The 26552-nt window shown below is 38.6% G+C and overlaps 1 protein-coding gene across 3 annotated transcripts in view; it reads left to right on the forward strand.

The window, feature by feature from the left end:
• The window catches only part of VEZT (vezatin, adherens junctions transmembrane protein), a 101393-nt gene that overhangs the window by 71832 nt on the left and 3009 nt on the right, over positions 1-26552 (forward strand). The window contains exon 12 of one of the 3 annotated variants that reach the window (XM_074870781.1): positions 25383-25509. The exons of 1 other annotated variant lie outside the window; for it this stretch is intronic. In XM_074870781.1, the coding sequence (XP_074726882.1) occupies positions 25383-25390 (8 nt within the window). In that variant the 3' untranslated portion in view covers positions 25391-25509. Of the gene's footprint in view, positions 1-12978; positions 13030-25382; positions 25510-26552 lie in introns of those variants that run through there. One more of the 3 variants, XM_074870778.1, reaches the window with a different exon arrangement.

Here is a 26552-nt window from a genome sequence, read left to right on the forward strand (position 1 = left end):
CAGAGAAGAACCATCACACGGAATTCCACAGGCCAGCGCAGCCTTTCTAGTCACTCAGAGAAGCATTTGCAAAACACCCAGCCTAAAGCTAATCTGTCCTGACTGCAATCAAGAAAGCTTGCCACAGACTTGGAGGGAAACACAGTAGGCCAGTAATTAATGCGCTAGAAAATGCTACTGTTAATTACCTGTCATATTTAATCCCTGACTTCTCTACTATTCCAGTAATTATTCTGTGTACACATGTGAAATGACAAGCTTTCTTCAGAGAAGAATGGACTACAACTATAGTATGTGCTGTTTGCTGCTGTTGTTCAATATAAATGAAATACATTGTTTTGTTAAGCTAAAAAGAAATACAAGAAAGGAACAGACCTTCCGTGACTGGTGAAAGCTAGCTAAGAGCAGCTCAGCAAAAGACTGCACACTTCTTTTTGGGCTATATCCTGTGTTCTTCTTTGCTGTCACTGCTGTCAACTGCTTCTCAGCTATTAACAGTAGTTTAATAGAGCATCATCATCATCACACCCTGCAAGATGTATTGGTTACATCAGTAGTGGAAAGCAGCGGCCTTTGCATTCGTACCAGGCACTCTGACGTTCCAGTTTGATTACTGGTTTGCAGTACCCCTAAATTAAAAATAATTATATGGTTCCTAAAAGCTAAGTAATAAATACATTGCAAAATTTGCAATTATTTCCTCTTTCTGCCTGTCTTTGTTTCTGCTTTGGAAACTCCTACAAGAGAGCTAACTGTTGCAGCATATGCTTTAGCTCCTGGGAATGCTCCCTCTGTGAGCTGTATCGCTCAGTATGCAGCTGTGAAATATTTGACCATGTGCTGCTATTTCTCCAGGTTATGCTTCTAAAACGTCCCTGCAACTATTAATTAAATGAAGAAGCTAGTTGCCAGAAGACACCCGACAAAAGTAATTGGTCCTTTAATTGCAATTAAATTTTTATGGATAGTGCCAAAATGTAAATAGAACAGCCCATAAACCAAGTCAGTCTTAGTCAGACATGCACAAAAGAAATGAGGGATGTGCCCAGGACCTTCACCTCTGTTTTGTTATTTCCTCCTTGCCAGCAACTGCCAGTAAAGATGCTGTAGCTCAGCAGTTAGGGTTAGACAGTCTTAACTGTTGAATTGGACAGGAAGGAATATACAAGATGGAGAACTTGTAAACACAACAAAAAGGTGCAAAGGCTTTGATATTGACTGCTGTACTTGCTGCTCTGAGTGCTTTATTTTTAAGAAAATGAACAAAGAAGCCAAAGGTGTCAGAATGAAGTGATTTAAAAACCATGATGATAAAAGAAATACCTGAACCTGAAATCACTTGGAAGACAGTAACCCATGCGATAATCACTCCTTGTCTGAGCTATTTGTTTTTGAAGGTCTTTAGTTGACTTGCTGTACCCATTGAAAATATAGTTGGCAAAGAGTAGCTTTCCTTGAATGTACATCTGCCAAAGAGAACAAAAAAATTGCAGAATTGGCAAGAGCAACCCCTTATTCTAAATGAAGATGATAGGTTGAGAAACAAACACAGAAGGTTGTTTGTTAGGTAGCCTGACTTACAACTTACTATGGCTTACAGCTTTCACCTTTCATGATTTTGTTATGTAAAATACTTTATTTCATTTAAGAAATTAAAAAATAAAATTCACATTTTTCTAGTCCCTCCAAGATTTCAAAACAGAGCACACTGGAGTGTATAAACCAACATTTTGCATGCTGCTTCATGGACTACCAAAACTCACCACCATCCATCCAGATAATATTTCAGTTTAGGTATGGCATAACATGATGTATTTGAAGATGAACACAGACAAATACGTTAGGCATAGGAAAAAACAGCTGTTTGGTTTTTTTCTTTTGCATATGTTAACTAAATTTTTGTTTGTTTTTTTACTGAAAAGGAATAGAAGTAGGGTATCCTACTTCTAAACTTTTATAAGTAGCAATGAACTTTCCTGTTTAAATACTGTATCTCATTGGAAACAGTTTTCTAGAGAAGAGAGGTGACCAAAATCATTTGACAAGTGATTGCAAACCTACAGGAATTAACTAGGCCTGATGTTCAAAGCCATAAGGATTCAAAATGTGCGCAAAATCTGAAACTTCAGCAATTTTCTCTCCCTGGAAAAGTAAACCAGGAGACTAAAGCTAATTCAGAGCTGTTCTGAAAGATCCAGAAACATTTATCAACACTATTTCCACAATTTCGAACTTGGTTTTGATTCTGAAGTATATTTCATGATGTGTCAATCATTTGCATGTTTCCTGAAGCTGTCATTTGTCGATGAATATCTTATGACATCTTCCACAAAACAGACAAGTTAAAAGCCAAATCCTGTTTTGTGTGGAACTTAGAATTCTTAAACAAGTCAGATTAATGATGCATTTTGTAGTAAGATCTCAACAACTGAAAGGAGGCAGCCTTTTGGATTTTTAGAGTATTTCTGTTGGTTTAGGATCAGTTTGTTGGGTTGGGCCTTTTGGTTTCAATGTCCCCAGACTCAAAATTACCAGAGCAAGTTCAAGAAAATATAAATACTTTTTCAACATGTTGCAAAGACTTGTTTCACACAGATGGACCATATGGATGATCTCACAATTAGGGCTTGAAGAAAAGCCTGTTGAAATAATAGATATAAAAAGAATGAAGGTGAGAGAAACAGCCTTTTCTCAGTCAGTAAAGAAACAGTGACATAGTTGGGCCAGATTCTCACTGACATGAAGGCCTGTGTCATTGTTCTGGCAGAGTAAAGGAGCCTTTGTTTAAACGAAAATTGGCTTCATTGAATTTAAAACTATAAGAGTCATTTAAGCTGGTGTACTATCCAAAGCTGCTTGTGTTGTGGGATGTTACCAGTGTTACACAATTGGAAATATTTGACTTATTTCATGGAAGCTCAGCATGCAGGACTCCAAGTCAGGACTCTGAATACTTCAGGGTAATGCATATTCAAGTAACAATGGATGTATTCACTAGAAGGAAATCCAGAGGACCACTGAATTGTCTTCATCTTATGCTCACACCAATATGTATTCATCTGTAATATAAGCAGTAATGACCATGACATAGAAAGCTGCTTTTGCCTGGGGGTAATGGAAAGGGAGAAAAAACATTTTGTATCATGCATCTTGCAGTTTTATAGGTAAAAGTTATTATGATAGCAGTCTTCTACTCAACTCTGAAACATTTTTCTTTCAGTCAAGTCACTTGTCTCATTACTATGAACAGCTCTGTTGACCTGATTGTGAGAGGAGTGCTCACAGCAGTGCAGATTTGGAAGTGATGAACAGTTTAATACATGGTACACTATGGCACAGGTCCAAATTTCTCTGCTCCCTTGCTTAAATCCAGAGTTGTAAGCAGTGTCAGCATCATAACAACAGGAATCCTGTAAGCTCTCCTTATAATTTTGAGTGTATGTCAGGAGGTGAAAATGACCGTAACGTTTGGCCTGAGCTACTGATTCTCTGGATATATGTACCCCTTTATGTCTGTGTGTTTTCCCCTTCAGGCGAACTCTTTGCATTCGTTCTGATTTTCCTGACTCTCTCTTGATTTTCCTATTCACTTTTTAGTTTCTTACTCATAGTTTACTTGTACCTATGTTTCTTTCCCTGCTTCTTACCTTTTTCATAACCAATGCTTCATCTGCTTCCCATAATTGGTCTTATCTCCCCTTCCCTATTGTATTTCTCATTACACAGATCCTTCTGATCTGATGTCCAGTCTCTCATACTTCTCTGTTATCTCTGTTATCATTCTCCCTCAGTTCTGCATGTTCTTTCCTTGTCTGAGGCAGGAGCACAGAGAAGAAACCTCCACCCACCTACAGACCAGCTTACTCCCTTGCTCCACATGCCAGGGATTTGTGCTTTGGTTTGGGCACCACTGCCTGGTCTCTTCTAGCCTTTGGGTTCCCCATACAGATAATTTGAATTAGCTGCTTCTTGCTGCTGCAAGCCCTTACATGTTGTGTTGTCCAATTTAAGTGCCTTTCACTGCCACGTTGATAAGGAAGCAACACACAACACTCCTCTCATGTTGGGACTGTTTTGCCACTGGCATTGTCCTACTGCCAAAATGTGGTGGGGGTGCAAGTTTGTTATTTCACGTAGAGCTCTGACTCTGTTTCAGTTTGGCTAATGATGAAAATTATAACAAGCAGATAGGGAAGGAACCTTTTGCCACCGCAGGATTGCCTACAGAATGCTTTGAAAATGACACTGCTATTCTCTGATACATATGTGTTCTGTAATTGTACAAAATGAAGAGTCTGATAGAAGGGATAGATAAATCTATTCCAAAGATGATCTGATGCATGAATACACAATGCATTGAAACTTTTCTAAGTGAATATAAATAAGAAGGCTGCCTCTGGCAATCACCGTCGCTGTCAGAGGAATGTAGCCCTTTCCATTACAATTCACCTGGTTGATTCTGTGATGTTATGACACGGAGGAATTTCATTATTCCTTCCACCACAAGCAATCAATTTGTGCCTTCAAGCATAAAATTCAAGTATGCTTGAAGCTGTGCTTTGCTTTGCTTGCATAATACATAAATGTTACCAAAGTTTTCCAGTGTTTTTCAAATTCCTGTCACTCTCATTATGACCTTCTGTAGCATGTGACTTTCACAGGCTGGCATTTTATGGCATGAGTAATAATTTTATCTTCTATGGGGTATCTTTTTGGCTTGGTTCACTCCTAAAACACCAGGAATTTATAGAATAAGAAGGTTTGTTAGCAAGCAGTTCTGAAGGTCAACTTTTCTCAGTAGGTATAACCTGGCATAGCAAAGCTCTTTTACCCCTACTGGGGTAAATTTAATCCAGAGTGTTTTAAAACCCAAGTCTTTAGTGAAAGCCAAGAGATAAATTTGGATGGCGGCATTTTGGAGTGGGGGAGGTTCTTTCTCCTCTCAGAACTAAACATAGTTCTGGCAAATAGCCTCAGACTGAAATTCTTGAAGGAGTCATAATAAGCAAGCCAGGGCAAAGAGGAATGTTTTTTTCTCCCTGACTAATTCTTCCACATAAAAAGGTGAAAGGTCAAAGATGAACTTTAATACTAAAGAAATTCTGAACTTCAGAGCAGTGATATGTCAGAACATTAAAAAAAGTCAAAAAAATAGTTTTATTATTGGCAACAGCAGATTGGTTTTATAAGCATATATATTTCCGTCCTGATTGCTTTTAACCTTTGGGAGAAGGGGAACTTTTAGATATTAAACACAGACATTAAGCAATCCATAGTTGGGATTTTGGGAGTTCAGCCCATACTTTTTCCCTTATGTGTCCTTCTGAATCTTTCCAGCTGACTGAAGGATTAAAATGAGGCTGTCTTCAAGTTACCACAAGTTCTCTTTCCCTGGCTTTTTTGACCTAGACGGTCATTCTCAAGGTTAATTTCCTTCTTGCTTCTGTCTAGGAATATTTCATGCAGATTAGCAAACTTCACATGTTCATATTATAAAAACAGTTCTGTTGATTCAAATTGCCCCTTAGAGAAACAATTGACAAAATCATGTGTATATGTGCACGTCTGTTCAGATGTTCAAGTAAAAAAGATTTGATCATGCTAAAGTTCATTTAAATTTAATCGCCAGCGTTGAAATACATTTAATGAAAGCTTTGTTATCTGTTTGGGTTTTGTAGTACCACCCTTCTCGGGCTGGTAATGTACAAACAAGAAGGTTGAGCTGTCCTTTTCATGTTACAGATTATCTGTGCTGATGATGACATGCAACTTTTAATCATTGTGGGTTGTGCAAATAGGAATCTAAGCTGTGAAATACAAAGTATAACTTGTAAGCTCAGCAGTGCTGGAGTGGCCAAATGTGTATCAACCAGCAAGAATTGGCAGGAAAGCAAGGGGAATGACCAGAGCTCCAGAAGATATGACCTGTAAAGAACGGTTGCGTAACATGTGCTTGTTTAGTATACAGACGTGAAGACTGAGTGTCGGAGTATACAGGAGGCCGAAGGAACATAGAAGTATGACCTGCTACAGAAAGAAAGAGAATGGCCTGTTTTCCATGTCTATGATAAACAGAGCAAGAAATAATGTGCTTTAACTGCGGGAAGACAGATTAAATACAAAAAGCTGTCAAGCAATATGAGTATAAAGCATTCAGATATATTTTTGTAAGGATATTATGGCTTCTCTATCACTGAGTCTTTATGAACAGCTTAAGCAGCGAGAGTGGAATTCACCTCACCTATGGCTGAATGCCACAAGAGAGAAACAGGCATTTCCAGCATGTGATGCATTTGAGCCACTTCCACCATACATTGGCAGGAGATTAACTGCACTGTGGAAGTGCCCGTTTCTCTTCAGGGGCTGTGAAAGACTTTAGAAATCCAGTTTGAGTCTAAAGGTCTGTTTTGTAGATGTCTACAGCTTTTGTCAGGCCTGTACCATCTTTTGTCTCCATAATAGCACTGACAGAGTTGATTTTGTACTGGTGAAAATGGTGAGGCTATATGTCCTCTTGAGATTGTTTCTAGACTATGAATGAAATGAAGAACTGTCATTGCAGAAGATCTGCCTAACTAAAGGCCTAACTGAAATCAAAAGTTGCCTTTTCAGTAGGATGACAGTAACAAAAATGTATTGTTTGATGGCTGCTTGGCTGAGTAATTTGGAATGAGATAATGAATAATTTAATGGTTAATAAGCAAACAAGTACATTATCACCAGACAGTGAGCAAACCAGCATTCTTAGTTAGTCAAAGAAATCATGAGTAGAAGCAGCATAGAGATGATTATCCTGTAAGTTCCTGACTATGGCCTTTCCAGAACAGCTCTTTGAAACAGAAAACTGTACAAACAGTTGCTGAGTGTATTGTTAGGTTCTGTGTATAAATAGAGGATTCCACATCCTGGGCTATTTCATAAGCATTACTTTTACCAGAGAAAAATGATTAAAAACATTGTCATCTTGGATTATCTGCAGCAGAAAATGGCAGAAACAATTCTGAATTATATTCCCAGAGGACTCTCATTCAACTCTTGAATCCAGAGAAGTCCAAACTCACTGAATGGCCTGAATTCCCTCCATGCTATTGATAAGCTGCAGAATCAGCTCAAAGCATTCAGTCTGTATCATAATGAGTGCACTTACGAAGCCAGCAAGGCGGCAAGGCAAATGCAATTACAGAACCCAGACTTTGTTTAAAAAATTTTGGATCTTGAGATCAGCTGGAATTAAATGCATTGGTGTGATTTTCCCTCACCGTTTTCAGGGCAGTACTCTGTTTTTCAAGGGAGAGGAATCAAGAAAATCTCATCTGTGAAGTTTCTCATACTGATAGCTTAGTGTCCCTTGTACAACCAGTTATAAATGTGTACTGCCCCTTATCGCTATGCTGTTTCAATATTTTCAACCTGTAGTCATCTAGGAATGGCAATTAAAAACTCACTAGTGGATTTAATGAAATCTTTATTATATTTCCCATTTAAACGTGCATGCTAGAACACTGGCTGGGGAAGGAGAAGTTTGGGATAGGTTAATGTCAGACTGGTTTCACCTGACCTTTTCTGGAAGTCTTGTACATATTCACATCTTGGGGGGGAAAAACCATGGATTCTCCTGCTCTTCACCCGAGGTCTTGCATCTATGCTTGTATGGCTGATTTCTCCACAGATACCTGTTTATAGGTGTGTGTGAGTCTCACCACTAAAGGCAAATGCAGCAGGTGTTACTAAGGGCAAGCTTTTTCCCCTTCCTGCTTTGTTTTTATTTTTCCTCTTCTAGCTTCCTCATACATTTGGGGGACTTCTGTCTGTGTTTCATACTTAGCCAGTTACCAATGACACAAACCAGGCACACTGCTGCTTGCTGGAGAGGTCAGTTACCTTTGTTATTGTTTGGGATAAACAGACAATCTGGACAAATGGATTGAAATCTAAAGCTGCTGCTTTCCATCTGTGACTACGTGTCCTCACTGCAAGTGAGAGCTAAGTAAATGTAAGTAACTTCCACATCTCGTTTTGCATTCTTCAAGTGCAGGAACACATTTCCAGACCCATGGATTTGGTTTTGACCTCAGGCTGCCTTCTTCCCTCCATTGCATCGGTGTCAGTCTGACATGCTCCAGAAATTGGAAAATGCAATCTTTAAGAATTGTGCTGCTAGCACTCAGTCAGTCACATCCAGAGATGATTATAAATCTAGAAATGTAATCATTTGATGTCAGTTCCCTTCAGCTAGCTCCCACAATATTTAATCATCATTCTGTGTAGTACAGCACTGATGGATGAAAACAAGTATATTGGCTTAAGTTAATTCTTAAAGTGGAACAGCAGTGTGTGTTTGGGTGTGTATATGTATGTAAGCACACCATGCTTTGTTATTGTTAGATTCATATATTTGTTATCCTAGTAATTTATTTGCATAATGTACGATTATAAATTTGTAAACTACACAGAAAAGGCATCTACTTTGGAAAAAAGTGGAATGAAAATCCTATGGGAAAGAAAACAGCAGGAATGTTTGGTGTTTGGTGGTTGTGTTTTTTTAAACTCAGCACAAACAATGCTTTTGAAAAGCCACGTCTTACAAATAAAATAAAAACTTTGGTCCCCTTCTGCCTCCTGCCCCTCAAACACACAGCAGCTCCCTAACATTTTGAAGGCACAGGAATTAAGTCCTGGCTGAAGATCTTTAGGGGGGCAGGGGGAGAGAGAGCAATTGTCCATATGGCAGGAAGTGCATGCCATGATCAGAGAGAAGCAACTGCCCCTGGGAGCAACTGCGTTATTGTAGTGCTTCTGTAAAACCATTTCCTTGAGGCATCTAAAAGACTATATAGAAATCTGTCTAAAAGCAAATGTTTAATATCATACAACATTTCCTTCTTGCCTAATACGTTCATTAAAACTTAAACTCGGTTCTTTTTCTTTGAAGCCATGAATTCCCTCTCTTAAACTTGCTTGTATTTATTTAGCTGAACAATAGTTATTTTAGTAGGAAATTAAGGATGGACTTTGTCCTTCTCAGTGTACTAAGGGTAGTCTTTTGATTCATTACACACAGAGGACAATTGTGTTTCATTTTGAAGTTTTTTTCCTGATCATTTGAAGAAATTCCCATGGGCCAGAGGAAATTAGTTCTATGGCTCAAGAAGAAAGCATGTAAAATTAAGTACATTTTTAATCCTACTTTTACACAGTTTGAGAGAGACCTTCCCTTCCCGGGAACATTAACTTTGCTTTACTGAAGCTTTACAAATTAAACTATACAAAATTGTTTGATATATGTAGCTGAGGATGATTTCAGAGGCAAAGAACTTTCTCCTCATGAATTCTGCATTTCCCTCCCTAATCCTTTTATTAAAGTTTTACCCCAATTAAAGCAACAGCCTTGCACATGCTGGTGTAAAAGCAGCTGTGCAGGATTATACCAAAGGCTCATCTAACCTGGCCAATATCCCATCCTTGTGAGTGGCTGGTAGCTGGGGGAGGAGTGGAAGAGCATTTATAAGAAAATCCTATTCTTTATGACCATATCAGCTATAAGCAGTTAACGATTCAGGGATTTCCTCAACCAAAAGCTGTGTCTGGGCCATCACATTTGATAGCTGCCAATGGAGCTAACCTTCAGGAATGTATCTATTTCCATTTTGAACACACTTATGCTTTTGGCCTCGACAACATCCTGTGGCAAAAAGTTCCACAATTTAATGATGTGCTATGAGAAAAAGAACTTCCTTTTATTTCAAATCTGCTGCTTATCTCTTCATTGGTGCCTGTGTTTTAAGAAACAATGATTATTTCTTATTCCTTTGCCATGCCATTTTTGCTTTATAGAACTTTCTCATATCTTGTCTCAGTCTCTTTTGTAAGTTACCCTATTTAGCCCTTCCTTATACGAATAGCCCTTCCATATTATATCCTTTTTTGAGATGCAGTGAAGACAGTCACGTGCTGTGTACCAGAATCTCAGGAATGTTTTATTTACCCTTTAACTAACATTCTGCTTGCATTATGACCATTGCAGAGCACTGATCCGAAGTTTTCAGGGATATGACAACGAGTGAGTCTTAGATCTCTTACTTCAGTGTTAAGAGCTATTGTGTCCATCTTTGCATCTGTATAAGTAATTATGATTCTTTTCCCCCATGTAAATTACTCTGCACTTATTGACAGTGAATTTCATACACCAACTGATTATCAATTACTGAACATTGCACAATCCTTCTGGAGCTCTCTGTGATCAGCTTTGAACGTTCCAGACAATCAAGTGTGACCTGGCATTTTGTCATGTCCTATTTTTCAGAACTACAAAAAAATGAGAGTTGTGTTTCTACCCTAAATGTAGTGACTTCATTCTTAATGATTATTACTTCTAAACTGCAATCAGGCCAGTCCCAGTTCTTCAGCAGAGGTCATGCTTTTGTCCAACAGAAAAGAACCATAGCCTATTTTATGTTCCAGAACTTCTGAACATTACCTATTATTTTGCTTTTGAGCTGCTCTGGAAATGACTTCTGGTAGAGTTGCATTTGACAGCTTCTTATCTTTCTCCTGGTCTTTGCAAGTCAGTACTGTATGCAGATAACATAAGGAGAGCTGGAGCTGCTACTTCTAGCAGGTTTCCTTAGTGCTCCCTGGACCCTAGAGAATGCTTGAGTCCTGCAGTACAGCTTTGGTAAAGTCTGCCCTTCAAAGCCAGTCCTGTAAAACTGTTCTGAATAGCTACTGCTCTTGTAGATAAAGCTGTTCTGGCTGAGCATGGTAACAGCTGGGTGAGTCTGACTGGAAATTGCTTGAGGATGGGATGAATACCTCCCAGGAAACAGCAAAGAAGGCTCCATCTGTATAGGATGTTCACTATGCCAGGTGAAGTAGCTCATACCTTTGGGACTTTTTGTTTGCTTGGACTGATTATTTACCATCTGAGAGACATTATGCACATCGATAGAAAGGACTATTAACACATTCCTTCTAAAACCAAACTCCATTCTTCCTTAAACAATGGTGAGTTTCTTGTTCAAGCAAAAGAAATAGCCACCTTGTCTTTACCATTCAGTTTTTAAAAACAGTAATTAAGACCATGCTGACAGGTTAATTAGGTTTCAGGTCTTACTCCTCATGCATCTTTTGTTTATATATGGCTGGTACTGACTGAAACTGAGCTTGTACTGGTGGCTAATCTTTGTAGCACTGAATTACAGGTAAAGTTAAAAAAACAAACAAACCAAAATGAAACAAAATGCTGCACATATACTATAGAATGTCTTTAAATGATTTTTAAAACAAAAGTAGTTTCTGAGATGTTCTAAGGATTAATCAGTTCATCAGCCACAAAGAAAATAGCCTGTTATCCTGATTTTTCTTTCAAAAATAATAAATTATTTTCATATGGGAATGCAAAAAGCTAACATGGAAAAGAATTAAACTGCGCCTCAATAATTGGTTACCTGAGTTCCTCAGAGCTGTTAACAATCACTTTCATCAACTGTGGGACATTCATACTAAAGCATGTCATCTTCATCTTTCTCTACAGCAGGCCCTCAGTTCATTGTGTATTTTACCGAGCATTTCCCACTTTGTCTCCTTCAGCTTTGTAAACTACAGGTAGTACGTTTGGAAGAAGTTTTCTGCATTTTGTTTTTCCCGTTTATTTATATCACTTTGCCAGCAGAGAAGAAAGAAAATGTTATTAATATTACCAGGAAAAAAGAAGCTGTATGCTTAAGAATTTAATCTTCTTCAGAAGTGTTCTGCGGTATTATACACAGCTAAACAATGTCGGATAGGCTGCTGGTGTCACCCAGTGGACAGGGAAGTTGATCACAGGTAAGTGTCATGTAGAGAAGTTTTTCTTTCTGCAGGAATAGCTCGTTCCTAACTGACAGAAATAGCCTTAATTTTACAGTAGTTAAGATGAGACAATATTTGAAAGGTCTTCTGTTCTAATGCCACGGCCACTACTAAAAATGTGCAGAGCAAACACAGGAAGCAGTACTTGTTCCTCACTGTTATTAGGAAGTGAACAAAGAATAACCAAACAACAATTAGTGGGCACTCTCTTCTACTGGGAGAAAGTACTAAAATAACCAAGTAAAACAGTGTTTGTGCTGGTGTTTACGGAAAGATGTGAGGATTATTAAAATCCAATTACAATGCAATTCTGTGCAATGCAAAACAAGATTGCATTTTCTTAGCCTAATAACAGCTTGCGACAGAGGTGAACAGCTTGTCAACAGAGGCGAACAAGACCTGGAGAATCCTTTCTTCAGTGTTACAGTAATGTATTTCCAAACATGCAATGTATGCTTTGCATGCAAAACTTCAATAGGATAAATCACCTATGAGTTAACCTCTTGCAAGAAATTATAATGTTTCCCGACCACATATGAAAACTATACAAATACTTGAAACTAACTTCAGTGCATGTTTCATCTTAGACTTTTTCCTGATTTGGAAAGAGTACTTCTCAGAATGTTGGAAAACAAAAGTTTTCTTTTTTTAAAGACTAAAACATGCAGTGTTCAGCATGTGCTTCAAGACTTTTTGCCACAGATGAAGCCGAAATGGGGTTAAGTGCATATAGATGGCTAAATCTAACCTGTGAAGTTCAGTGGAAGAAATCATGTTCCTTTTCTAATGCTGTGGCAACTAGCATGTGCTCCTTGCCCTTTGCAGTGGAATGAGACTGACCTGATGCATTGTAAATCCTGAACTACTAACAGATAAAGAAGAGTTGGGGCTGCTGGGACAACACTCAGTATTCCTCAAGAAGGAAGATAAGCATTCCACTCTCCTGATGGCCCAAATACTCATGACATGGAGCAATCCCAAAGTCACTAATTTCTAATCAGATCACAGTAATGGCATTAAAAGTTAAATAATTGAGATAATAGTTTTAACATACCAAAAACATGCCAGGAGCTACATTATGTCTCTTTTCCAGTAAGGAACCCTTACGGTCTGTCAATGCATCTGCAGAAGCGGTATCATATCTGAGGAGGCGAAAGGAATCCAGATGACCCTGAAGCAACAAAGGAAGTACAATTATATAATCAAGTAGGTGGTAAATTTTGCCCAACTGATTAAGCTAGTAACTTTCCTTCTAAACAAGTTCTTATGAACTTAACTGAATTCTCTTTCAGACCAGGTAGCAATGGCTCTTTACACTGTAAGTTTGATGACAGAGGCTTCTAAATTTCTCAGTTTCTCTTTGTGGGTGGCTTCCTCTCTTCTTAAAAGAAACAGGTCCTCTGATTTATAAAACTAGACTTCATAGTTGTGAGAACGGGGGTGGTAGCTGGTCACTGTGCAGTCTCCTTATGGATTTGTCATAATCCTCTGGAATCCTGGCTTCTAGAACTCTTGTGCTCCTGCCATTAGTGGACAGGGGCCCACTACAGGACCACGTTCTGAGACAAGGAGGCAATACACAAGCCTTTTTTCCACTGATTTCCCAAATGGGTTTTTGGGCCTGAGGTTTTCCAGGCCTCCAGGAGGAAAGAACAATATGAAAATTAAAGTCTGAAAACACCCTTACTTCCTTCCTCTTCTCTTTATATAAAATGTAGATATTTAATTCAGATTTAGCCTTTGCTTCTTGGTCAAAAAATTCTGCTTGTGCTGAAATGCATGGGAGTTTGTTCCCAAAGACTTCGTGAAGGCCAGAATTTGACCCCTTCTGTGCTAACTTTTTCAAATGCAAATCAGAAATTATAGTTGCTGTGTGACCAGTTTCTCAAGGAATGGACAAATAAGACATAGCAAAAGAAGTAATTTTAATGCCTTAGTTGGTACTGAAGCTGCATCTACGCAGACTCAAATCCTCTTAACATTTTAATTTCAGTGCAGCTCCACTAATGTCTAGTGACAAGCGGAAGATTATGAATACAGCAGTCACTGATGTTTACTGTTGTGCCCACTATGTCAAGGTGATAAAAAAGCCTTTTGAGTCTCTACTACCACTTCCACTGCTAGCTTTACTGAGAAATTTTCAGGTAATTTTAAGAATAGACAATGTCTGGGGGACATTGAAACAAAAAACATTCCTTGTTTTAAAGTGTTTATCATATTACCTATCGTTTGCCTTTTTGCCCTTCCAAACTTTAACTTGTATTTCCAGTCCTTCTAAATACAGACTTATACAAAGACACTTTGTGCTGTGATTTCCTTAGTACTTGGCCATGAGAATGTGAGGACAGAGTCTTGCATTAAATCACTACTCACTAAGTTTATACTGTAAGGAAAATGAACTGGTTTGAAATTTTCTAGCAGCATGATTCTGTGTGAAATTTTTTTTTATTCATTTTTATTACAAAGTGCTGATTCCTGGAAGCCAAAATGTTTCAACAAAACAAGGTATTTTGTCACACTGCTACCAAATCACAGGTTTCTGCTCAACTGATGCAAAAGATTGTTGTGGTTACTAATCCTTGGGGCCCACAAGGCCACAGTAGCCACACACACACTCCACAGGGTTTCCTAGTACTGTGCCACAGAGTTAGAAAGCCCCTCCAAACTCAATTCTAGGGATTTTCCGTCAAGGTTTGAGGTCCCTGCTCTACACCAAGGGATTATTCAGGGTTACTCCCTCAGCTGTTCCAGAAAAAAGAATGATGTGAGGAATTCCTCTAAGTTAGGAATAGCAATTTACTCCATATTCAGAGATATGGATTCAAGTAATATTTAGTTTTCAGAAACAGGTTTTTTTTAAATAGCCTGCTTTTGTAGGAAACTAGCATTTCTAAACTTTTTTCCTACTTTGGAAGTATTTTTTTAATATTAAATTTCCTATAGAACACATATTTGGAGTTGGTGCCAATTAGACATTTCCGGTGACACAACTTTTCAAGATATTTTAGCAACCAGATAAACAGAAAATTATTCCAAAAAGAGTCTTTAAAGTTTTCAATCATGTGTTGGAAAAACTATTTACTGTCTGATAAAACCCACCTGAGCACATGGCATACTTCTGTTCTTGTTCTTTCTTTTATACAGCTGCTCTATCTTGTCTTCACTAGGATCCTTGTTTATTTGTGAAGAAGATGAGACACAGACCACTATAATCTGCTCCTTAAAAGACATCTGATTGTTAATGAGGTGATCATATTCCAGGTCTGACACATAGGGAATCCGATGGTTACTGCACCTGCATGTCTTTCCTTCCTCCCCCATCATAATTCTTCGAATCACAGCAGGACAAGCAGCCTGGGATCTGACCCACAGTTTGTCCCTGCCACGAGGAAGAGAAAATATAGGGGAAAGTGTTAGCACGTTAGATTGTCAAATAAATCAAGTACAGATTGAAGAATAATTTAAAGTCATCGCTATAAATGAGAGGCCTAGGCCCAGTCGTCCCCTGTTATGTAAGGCATGCAGTCATCTAAGTGTTTCAGGTGTTTCTTAAGGTCTGATGCAACCATGAGTTCTGTGGAGCTCCTGGCTTCTGCCAAAACACAGCCTCTGAAACCAAGCCGGCAGGAGAAAGAGGGATGTGCTTTAACCAGATGAGCTAGCCAGGCAGGCTTTGGCAGCAGCCAAGCGCAGACTTCAAAGGCTCCTCCCTAATTATTTGAAGGTCTCATAGGTACCTCTTATCTCAGACAGCTGATTGTAGTATACTCATTTTATATTCATGTGTATGTGCTATGTGTGTTGGTGTTATTTGTCTTTCATGAGTGTAGTGAAGACTAATTTGTTTGAGAAGTCCTGCAACATTTTTGGGGGGATTCTGTAGGTTGTTTGCTCCTGTAAAGCAGGCAGCAGGAGTGCCAGATTCCAGAGCCTTATCTCTAGATCTCTAGTGAAGACATTATGTCATCAATAAGAACCTGCTCTAGATGATGGTACCTTTTGAACACAGCTTCCTCATAGTGAGAGCAAATTCTACGAAAGGTTTAGACCAGAAAAAAAAACAATAGACTCTAAAGCCCACAGGCCTCCCCTGTGGCCTTCTGAAGCTAATGTAAAGATTGTTGCTGTATTTGGGGACGTTGGAACAATCTCTAAATGGCTGTGCCAAAAGAAAAGCATTAAAAGAGAGAGAGCTATGAGGAGCACTGGCCTCAATTAGATGTTGTGCTGGAGAGAGCAGAAGGAAAAAGGAAGTAAGCCTAAAATAAATGGATCAAGGAAAAGAGACCATAACTGATCTCACAGACAGCAGGAGAATGTGCAAAATTTGGGTTTTCAGCTTCACATGTATGTAAAACAAGATTACAATTTCATCATACTAGGATCAATAATAAAATACTTGAGATTTATGGTATTTTTACTTTATTAGTTGAGCTACAGACTAGTCGTATGAAATTAAAAGTACTTTGTTCCTTTAACTTTGCTCATTTTTAGACATCGTTGAGTTTGTAAAAAAGCACTGTTGCTATTCACCCGTAGCAAAGGTATCAATAAAAACAAAGTTGCCTCAAAGACACAAGGGAACCTTGAGCTACCAAAAATACAGTGAGAAATCATGTCACCTTGTTTTCCTGTTATGAAAAACTGCAGACACAACATGAATGACAATTGTGGATTACTTGGGTTTGAAAAGTTACTACTGCTTCTGATCCATATGCAATGCATACTATGCAATGGTTAACAGCTTGGAGGCCTAGGTGAACTACTTAACCATATCCAGAAATGAACTGCTAGTAAACTACTACCATCAGTATTTACACTGGAGCCATCATTGTCTAATCTTAGCTTAGATTTTCTTACCGTGAATTAATGACATACAGTACATTCCTTCTTTTATTTACATTGAACTGAGTTGTACGCAGCTTCTCTGATTTGGTATTACTGTTTAATAGAACAGAAGCCCTGTATGAGAAAATAACAGCAAGTAAGTGAAAGCTTAATGGCAAAACAAAACAGACAAGCATCTTGCATTAGTAAGATATGCCATGGATGCATGAAGTCAGTTTCAGATAATTGCTAAGGATATTGCAAACCTCTTTGCTTTAATGGATTGATTAAAAAGACATTTGTCTGAGACTATCAGATAATTTGAAATCAAATACAGACTGTCTTGCTTGAAAAATCAAGGACTCAGGAAAGATGCTGAAAACAATATTCCCTCCATTTCTCTGACTTTCCTTACACATTTTTAAGAAGTGAAACAAAATTGTATGACTACGACTCTAAATAAACTCTTAGAAAGCAAGTCTGAAGTTCATATTTTCTATCTATTATACTTGGCAGGTAGTGGCACTTGGAAGAGCAGAGCATCATTCAAGCACATGACACACAGGGCTTGCAGCTTCATAAATGCTGGTGTAGTGAGGCACTGCTCCCAAAGAGAGTTTTTTGGATGCTACTGTCAAAAATGTAGCTGATAGTAAGAACAGGTTAATCTGATTTGCTGAAATAGTATTTAAAGATCTAACATGGGTATTTTTCCAAACCTTTGCAACTGCTGCTTTTAGAGTATCATACAGGGATATATGAAGGCCCTGAGGTATTGATAATAACATCTCATGGGAAAAGAATGTAAATTCTTATGTGTAGCATAAGTAAGCAATCCTAAAAGAACCATTTAGTGACTTGGGGGAAAAGTAGTTCTTTCATCTCCTCACTTTGTGCCCCTCATTTACCTGGGAGGATAAGAGTATGGTTCCTGCTGCATGCTGTAAGGAGGAGGCGACTGCATTTGATCTAGGACGAGAGGCGCTTCTGACTTGGGAGCTTGGCTGTTGTCTTTCCTCTTCCCTTGTGATCTCTGCATACTTGAAGTAACTGGAAGAGCATCTGCAGACTGAATTATGCCCTTCCTTAAGGGTTGCAGAGGAAGGTCAGACATTTTCTGAAGGCGTATGCAGTCAATTCCTGAAATACACCACCACTGCTGAAATCAGTGACAAAGCAGGCCCTGATTTGGTAACTGATGGTGTTTTTGCACTTATAAATGTAACTCATCTGCTGTGTGAGCCAAACTGGAAAATTAACAGTGAAAGTTAAGCACACAATTGCAGAATCACGGAATGGTTGAAGTTGGAAGGGACCTCTGGAGGTCGTCTGGTCCAGCTCCCCTGCTCAGGCAGGGCCACCTACAGCCCAGGACCATGTCCAGTTGGCTTTTGAATATCTCCCAAGGTGGGAAACTCCACAACCTCTCTGGGCAACCCATTCCAGTGCTTGGTCCCCCTCACAGTGAAAAAGTGTTTTCTGATGTTCAGAGGGAACCTCCTGTATTTCAGTTCCTGCCCATTGCCTCTGGTCCTGTCACTGAGCACCACTGAGAAGAGCCTGGCTCCATCCTCTATGTATCCTCCTGTCAGGTATTTACATACATCGATGAGATCCCCCAAGCCTCTCTTCTCCAGGCTGAACAGTCCCAGCTCTCTCCGCCTTTCCTCATAGGAGAGATGCTCCAGTCTCTTCATCATCTTCATGGCCCTTCACTGGACTGTCTCCAGTATGTCCATGTCTCTCTTGTACCAGGGAGCCCAGAACTGAACACAGTACTCCAGGTATGGCCTCAGTAGTGCTAAGTAGAGGGGAAGGATCCCCTCCCTTAACTTAGGTAGATCTTAAATCTGGTCCTCACCCTTTTATACCTTCCTCTTTCTGCTCAGAACCAGTTCCCTACTGTTGGATTAGGTAGGTTGGCTGTTTTTAATGGTGACTAGATTATAATCCAGAAGAAAACATCAGTGTTGACGATGATGTTGACAAAGTAGAAGAGGGAAAATGAATCCTGCCAAAGGAACATGGTGATGCTCAAACTGTCTTCACCATAAGAGGACTCCAATATATGGAATGTATCTTTTTCTAAATTAATCAGCAAAGACAGAATTCAGACAGTGCCAATTTTACTGAACCATTCTGAACCACTGGTTCAGTAAACCGCCGCATGTTCTTATAGAGTTTGTTTGTATTCTTAAGGAGACTTTTATGCATCAAGCACTCACAGAATGATTCCCATGGCATGTAATGCACCAGCATGAGCTCTCTAAACCAATTTCATTCCATTCAAGGCTGAAATCAAGTTTATATTAGCCTTCTGCCCACGCCTGGCTTTCATGCGGACAGCAGTTACATGAACTCACAGTGGATTACTTTATCAGGTAGTTCATTTAAATGTTATAGCTAATGCATAGAGAGCAACAGTCTTCAAAAAAGGTTTTTAGTTACTACACACTTGTTTCCTTCACTTTTCCAAACCTTTCTTCCTCCATCTCCACAGTCTCAGTCTAACAAAAGCTGTACTAAAAGGGAAGTAGGGAATCAGACAGATCATTACCTGTCCCATTGTCCCCAGTAGTTTCCTCAGTACAGGACTGGAATCCACTGTCTGTTCAACCCAAATATATCTCAAGGATCTACACAGGGCATGTCTGTACTATGCAATGTACCTCACTGCAGCAACCCCTGACCAAGTCAATGTGCTCAGCTCAGCTCAGTGCAGTACCATACAGAGGTATTAGCTAAATGTCCCCATCCCTGTAGGACTGATCAGTCCAAATACAGTGGCACTCTGACACAGCTCTACTACTGTCAGTTGTGGAGTGGGATTCTTCAGCACTTGCCTGGCAATTTTAATGCCATGCTGTATGGAAACACTCAACATAGACATATGTGCTGTCCCCAGAGGAACTATGTATCCCTTGTACCTGCTCACCAATTTGAGTAACAGGTTGCCCATTGGCCTCCTGTCTAGTTCAGTGTTCAAGCCAGCAGTGTCAGTATTCTCTGATGGTCAGTCTAGGGCTGACTTTCAAAGGACTATTTAGTCTACTGTGGTACCTGCTGATAGAAAAACAAGCTCATAAACCCACATCCCCAGCTGTTTTCTAACTGTGCCTGACCTAGGGCTGTGCGATAATACCGCAGCCAGTCATCCACAATGCTCCGGATCTTCCTCTGCAAATTCCTCAGTTCTCTGGCCGCACTGATGTCATTTATGTGGCTTACAGTTGCCTCTGGAACTTCATTTTTCATCAACAGCTCTGTCAACTTTGGCTTTAAAAATAACAACAGAAAAACAAATTAAAGAACTTAATGATTCCATCTGGTGTTTAATGATGCTGATGCTGGCATAACACTATTAGATGCCCCAGAGATAAAAACACCTTCTAAGTACAAGTTATTGATAGAAGGAGGTGTAATTTAAAAAGGAACCTTTAGCCAACTCAACTGTTGTTGGAGAATAGTTGCAATAGCGAATCCTGCTCTCTTCTAGCCTGGACAAAGAGACTATAAATACTGAAAAGCAGAGGAAATGCTCTTACTATTTGTCTGCTTGACTGGGCTCATGAAAACTCTGGTGGACGAAAAAGATTGCACTATGCAAAAAAAAAAAAAAAATGCATGAAGCAGATATAGCTGCTAGATTTTTCACTGAATCTAGCACCATTTAAATCTTTGCATTCCAAACAAACACTCTACCTTTAATTTGTTCTGAACATACATAGTAATGGTGTGATAGACATAGTAACATTTTACAAACAATAAGTCATACATCAGTGTATGTTTGAAAGAGCCCTTCATAGCTACGGGAAAATAAAACTAACAACTAACAAAGTTAAGCCCCTCTGAAAAATATACATGTAACTTCAAATTACTATAAAGTTAATTTCACACAGAATATCTACTTCATACCTTAAATGAAATACTTTTAAATTAAAAATAAACATGTTGAATATTGTTCTTCTTGAGATTTTTTTTTTTTTCCCAGACAGAACGTAGCTATAGCATGACTGCTGTGGTTTTATTTTTGTTTTCCTAATTCTTTAAACTGGGGTAGATACTAGATCACCCACTCTTCTCCAGAGCTGTAGGATTCTCTCCAGTTAAGATTGAAGTGTATTTTTCATTCTATGCAGATTTTGGTCTTGTTAATTTCTTGCATAAATCAACATCAGCCTAATATCTTCTTCTCTACTTGCAATTCGTCTGCTTACTTGCTGAAGGTTAATGTAACTATTTTTTATTTATATTTTAACAAAATCTTAGTTTGCATGCCAACATTCTTATTCTCTAAAAATGTTACAGATTCTACCATGCCACAGTGTGACTATTAACTTAAATCTACCTGAAAATACTCCTCTTTCTCTTTTAGATTTGCCCCTGCAAAGGGCATTCAGAAGAATTTCCTTAGAATGAACTATAATCTCCTCTAAATTTCCGATAGTTTGTCCAAATTATTTCAGCTTTGAGGAAAATAATTTTCTGCTGGTGGAAAATATAGATGGTAGGGAACTACTGAGTGACAGGTAGCGGCAATATATATCTGGTTTTAATGATCTCTGATTATGCTATGCTTACTTAGGGCAGAAAAAGTTGAAAGGATTAACTGGTTTCTAAAGGTGTAACCGGCAGTAGGATATGGATTACATTGTCTATTGTCCAACTCCTTGTAATGATGTCCATGCTTAGTGCAGGAGAGCTCTTGGGGTGAAGAACATTCAAAGAGAGCATTGACATGAAAGTAGATGCTAATGGGACTCCAAAAAGAATGGTATTAGTCTTAGAATCTATCACTTGAAGAAAGACAAATACCCAGTATGCTTAACTGGCTTTAAAGAGAGTATTCATCTCTTCTGCTGTGATGATTCAGTTTTCATTGTGTGGCATTTAAATGTTTGTTGTTTTACAAGGTTTAACTGTGCACTGTCTTTAATTATTTGGATTGCTGACAACTGAAAAAAAATTAGAGCTATTTTAATTGCTATAAAAGGAGATTATTTGACTTTTGGAAGAGAAAAAGATTTACCAAGAGATTCTTGCTGACTATAAGTAAGAGGCACTGTTTAAAATTCAGAGGAAAGATCGTTTTCATTAATAAGAAACGAAGGGCAAAGTACAAAGACAAATGCTGATTTACCTCAAAGTTTAGAGCATTTTTGGTGTTGTCAGTTAATCTATAATGAAATAACAGGTACAAGTATTTAAAATGCCACTAACTACAGCTGATATTCTGATGTAAGCAAATGCCACTTTCTCATATCCATTTTCAAAAAAGCCTGACCTTTCAAAATAGTTGGTTTTTTTGGATCAGTAGTGTTTAAAATTAGATAAATCTGCTTGGAGGAGGGAGGACGGTAAGACTGCAGAATACCATATACATCTGGTATGTGTTGCTGGAGTATCTCTTAATGAGTTGACACCCATAATCAAACTAAAATGACTCAATAAAAGCTTTTGGTCATACCTTCTTCATAGGTTTTTACAGACACACCCTCGTGCCAGTAGAGTAATTGAAGACACAGGTTCTCTCTGACTCAGACCTTAGCTGCCTGCCATATATTTTCTATAATTTTTTCCAGATAGAATTTGCTATGTCAGCTATTTAAAGTCAAATCCTCTTAAATCAAATTCTCCGCCTCAGTGCTGTGTCAAGGAAGGCTTTGTGTGTAAAGAAGTAGGTCTGAACTGAGAATTGTATAAATTCTAAACACCCACTCAAGGGTGTGAATGAGCCAAAAGACTTATTCTTGCTCTACCAATTCTCCCTATTTCCTTGTAGTCCCTCAGAGCAGTGAGCCTTCCAATTCCACCAGGGAAAGATATCCAGTGAATTCCTCATGATGCTTCATCTTCCCTAGTTCTACTTTGAGAGAGGCTTAATTTCTCCATTCTTCTGTATAGAAAGCCTTGTTCTGGTGGCATTTCAGATGGCAGTCTTACAGGGACTCAGAACTAGCTCTATCATTGTTATGGCCCAGCCATTTCCAGAGTTAGAAGGAATAAGGTATTGATTCTCATCCCAGTGTAACAGAGGGATTAGAGTTTATTAAGGAAGTATTAAAAGCTCCTCAGTCTTCTTTAATCAAAGAACTGCCTAACTGTTTAAAAAAACTAAGGTCCAGCTTATGAAACATAGATTGATTATTTGTTTCCAAACAAATAATGTTAGATTTTGAATATGTTAATTTACTACTTTTATCTTCCATCATTTAGAATGCTTCATTGCTCAGATTAGCAGAAAAGTATGTGAGTGAGAAGTTGGGGGGTTTTTTGCTAATGATGGTGATGTTAGTTGTAGTAGTTCCACGGACAGCACTCTAACATCTAAGCCTCTGAGCTACACATTGTGGAACTCTCTTACAAAATGCCATTTAATAACTCCAACAAATTGAATTTCTCAGAAGTTCAGGAGTTAATCTAAATTTCTCTTAAAATCAATGAGACATGTATACATGCCTTTTATAGACCTGCAATGTGTGCTTTTACGTTTTCTATATTTTCATACATAACAGGAAGAAGGAAATAAACTCTGAACAAGCAGAATTTTGTTTTACTTGGATCACAGACTTCTTCCGCTTTTCCAACAACTGTTTCGTAACTATCTTTTTCCTGACTCCCAAATCACATAAGAAATCTATTTTATGAGCAGAATGTTTCAACCAAACTATAAGACAGCATTTGCCATTAAGATGTAGGGTTTTGGCTGGATGATTAGCCTAGCTGGACAGCCAGCTCACTGCATGGAATTGAAGAACAGAAAGATTTAGATCAGGATTTCTTGGGACTTCATTCAGTACTCTCCATCTATGGCACAATAAGTTATACCTACCTCAAAATGGGCTGTCAATGCACTTAGTATTCTGCCTGGTAGACCAGAGAATTCTAGATAAATTACAGGTAATATTTAACCATCCTTTCTGAACAAAGATGAAGATTCATTGGTGTTCTAGCTGCACCTATAAACACTGGATATAGGGCATTAGGGACTTAATCACCAATGGTTGTGAACAGGTAATACATTAAATAATTAAGGAAATAGGCCAGAAAAAAAAGGCAGAAATAGGAACTTAAGTACATAGAAATAACTGTCCCTTTGGGCCAGACCTATAGTAGGTGGACATTGGCATAAATTCACGGGAGTTTATGTTTAATCTCTAGAAGCTCTTACCTGATCACTCTGTGGCCTTGTACTTAGCACTCTGAAAAGGAAATAAACTTGGGAAGTGTATTTCATGGGAAAGCTCATCAATTCCAGAGTTTGCAGAGCAAAAAATATTTTTAAAGTGCCTTCAAAAAATGAAATACTGTAGCAGTTACGACATACCAATTCTTCTAACTGTGGAAGAGCCGCACCCTGCAATGGTGACAAAGACAAGCACACACTTTCATGTTGCCACTTGTAGACCAAGCTAATTGCAAAGCGCCCTGCAATCCTCACTGTGATGTATTCATTAACCTGAAAGAGCAAAAAAGGAGATTTACTAACTCTACCAAGTTTTTGTATTTATGTTTGAATGGAAGAGGCAGACTGAAGTCTCACAGGGTTGTCCAAGACAGTTGGTCATAGGTGAGGGAATGATCAGTTACTCTAGGCTTAAGTCTACAATGAAGTTTTAGTGCTGTCACTCTCATTTGAATCCTGCAAAGTCAGTTTGTAGCATGAAAACTGTGGACAGAGACAGCTCCCAGATGACTCCTACCCAAAGCATATGTACTGAGACTATTTTGGAAGGTGATGCTGTACAGCAGGAAGACCTGAGAAACTCTCCTACTTCAAACCACTCAGGAAAGTATGTATACTTCTGAGGCAGAGGTTGTGGGGTCAGGCATGGACAGACTCGGGAACCTCTAGTCCTTGCTTGCCCTTTAACGACTGTTGTTGGTGAGACTGGGCAGGATTTGGACAATGTTTAGTCCCCAGTAAAGAATTAGCACTTTGACACATACAAAGTACTTTCTTAAAATCATGGTCACTAAAGCCTTTAGCATTGTCTGTGCACACAGACCATGAAGGATGCCCTGGTGAGACCAAGCTGGGGACTTGGGACCACTTCCACCTAATCCAAAAACCAGTTTGCACCAGCCTTTTCCAGCCTCTGACACTCCTACCCATTCAAACAAAGTAAATATTATCTTGCAAAAACTAACAGCTTTACTAATCTCCATTTTCATGTGGCTCTTGAAGAACATCAGATTACTTTAATATAGCACGTAATTCACATTCTATACTCTGTAACATTCTATACTCTGTATTTGATAACCCAAACTCTTTCAATAATTACCTTCTTTAATTTTTACAGACTTTGTAAAAACCAAAACTGCAGATACATCATGATATTTTGGAAGTCTCAAACTCTTGCAGATTTTACAGAGTAAACACAAGTCCAACCCCGTATAAGAATATCTGTCATAGCAGCTGTAAGAATTTTATTGCCATTTGTTTGAAGTTATTCCTTCACGTCAGCTGCCAGACTGGTAGTATGAGCCAAGTAAAGAAAACCTGCTGTGACTTTGGCTACCTGTCATTCTGTCAGGGTCTTATGTGTGCCTTGTATGCCTCTATATTAGGTAGCAAGGAGTTAAAAAAAATCACCTGATCCAAACCCTGTAAATAATGGGTGTGTTTACAAACTCTGTGCCTGTAGGCACACTCACTGACCTGGGTCACAAATCTTTTACCTTTGTTTCTGGTATTTTTGCAGTGTGGTAGATCCAGTTCTGGTAACTACAAAACAGTGGGAGATATTCATGGCCTTCAGTGGAAGTTGGATCAGGCCTGAAGTAAGGCAAACAACTGGCCTGCTACGGAACATGCCCGAAAGAAAAATGACTAATGGTTCATTCATATTCCCAAGCCCAGAAAAGACTCTTCCAAGATGCTTCCAGCAGGAAAGATAAGCCTCTTTTATTGAAATCCTGAGTTACCACAGTTCTAGGCAATTTGCTTTTCCTTCTTCTCGGTAAGATGCCACATGAGTAAAACAGAGGTAACAATACCTCATGTAGAGGCTGTTGGGAGAGCCATTCTTTGTAAATAATGTGATAAAGAAGAAGAAATGCAAACATCATGTTCCTTGCAATTAAGACACCTCAGAGAGACCAGAAGATGTGAAATTAACAAAAAAGAGGTATGAACAACTTTAAGAAAAGTAAAGCAATGAATACTACCTGTGCTATAACTGGCTGAGCAAGCTTGCCATTCCGAGGCCATTTCCATTCTCTGACCACTTCTTCTTTTTTATTAGTCACCAGACCTCCTTCCTGATTAAACATCACTGTTACAGTGTTGCTGTAAACAAGCAGAAATATGAAACCTGTTTTTCCTGGTGTATCTCAGTAAAATCTAAGGAATCCAAGAAACTCCCTTTGATCTACAAGACTTTAATTAAAAACCTCTTTGCATATCCGCTGCTTCATCAAGCTTTTCACATGCTACAGGCCTCTGAGGCAGCTATAAATTATTATCCCTGTGATACAGACAAAAGAGTCAGGTTAAATACTTGTTTTAATAATTCAAATTAAAAAGAAACATGTCAAATGGTGTGATTTTCATACCATTTCCACTTACTAGTACATTCCTAGGAGTTCTAAAACACTTCAAATTCTTTTGTAAATTTAAAGGAAGAAACAAATGAGATAAAATGGCATGTAGATACCATTCATGTCTGAGCCTTCAGTTGACAGTTTCAGGAACATTTTTATGTCTCTATCCTTAATATTTATTAAGAATAATATATATTCTGATGATTCTTTTTTCTATCCATACCCAAGTAACACTTGGTGACCTGCAGAAAGACAAAAATTTTGAAACACATAGAAAATGTCCTCAGGTCATCAGAAGTTTTTTTAAGTGGATTCTGTGTATTGATGGT

Source organism: Strix uralensis, chromosome 5 (assembly GCF_047716275.1).
Source record: "Strix uralensis isolate ZFMK-TIS-50842 chromosome 5, bStrUra1, whole genome shotgun sequence".
Taxonomy (NCBI): domain Eukaryota; kingdom Metazoa; phylum Chordata; class Aves; order Strigiformes; family Strigidae; genus Strix; species Strix uralensis.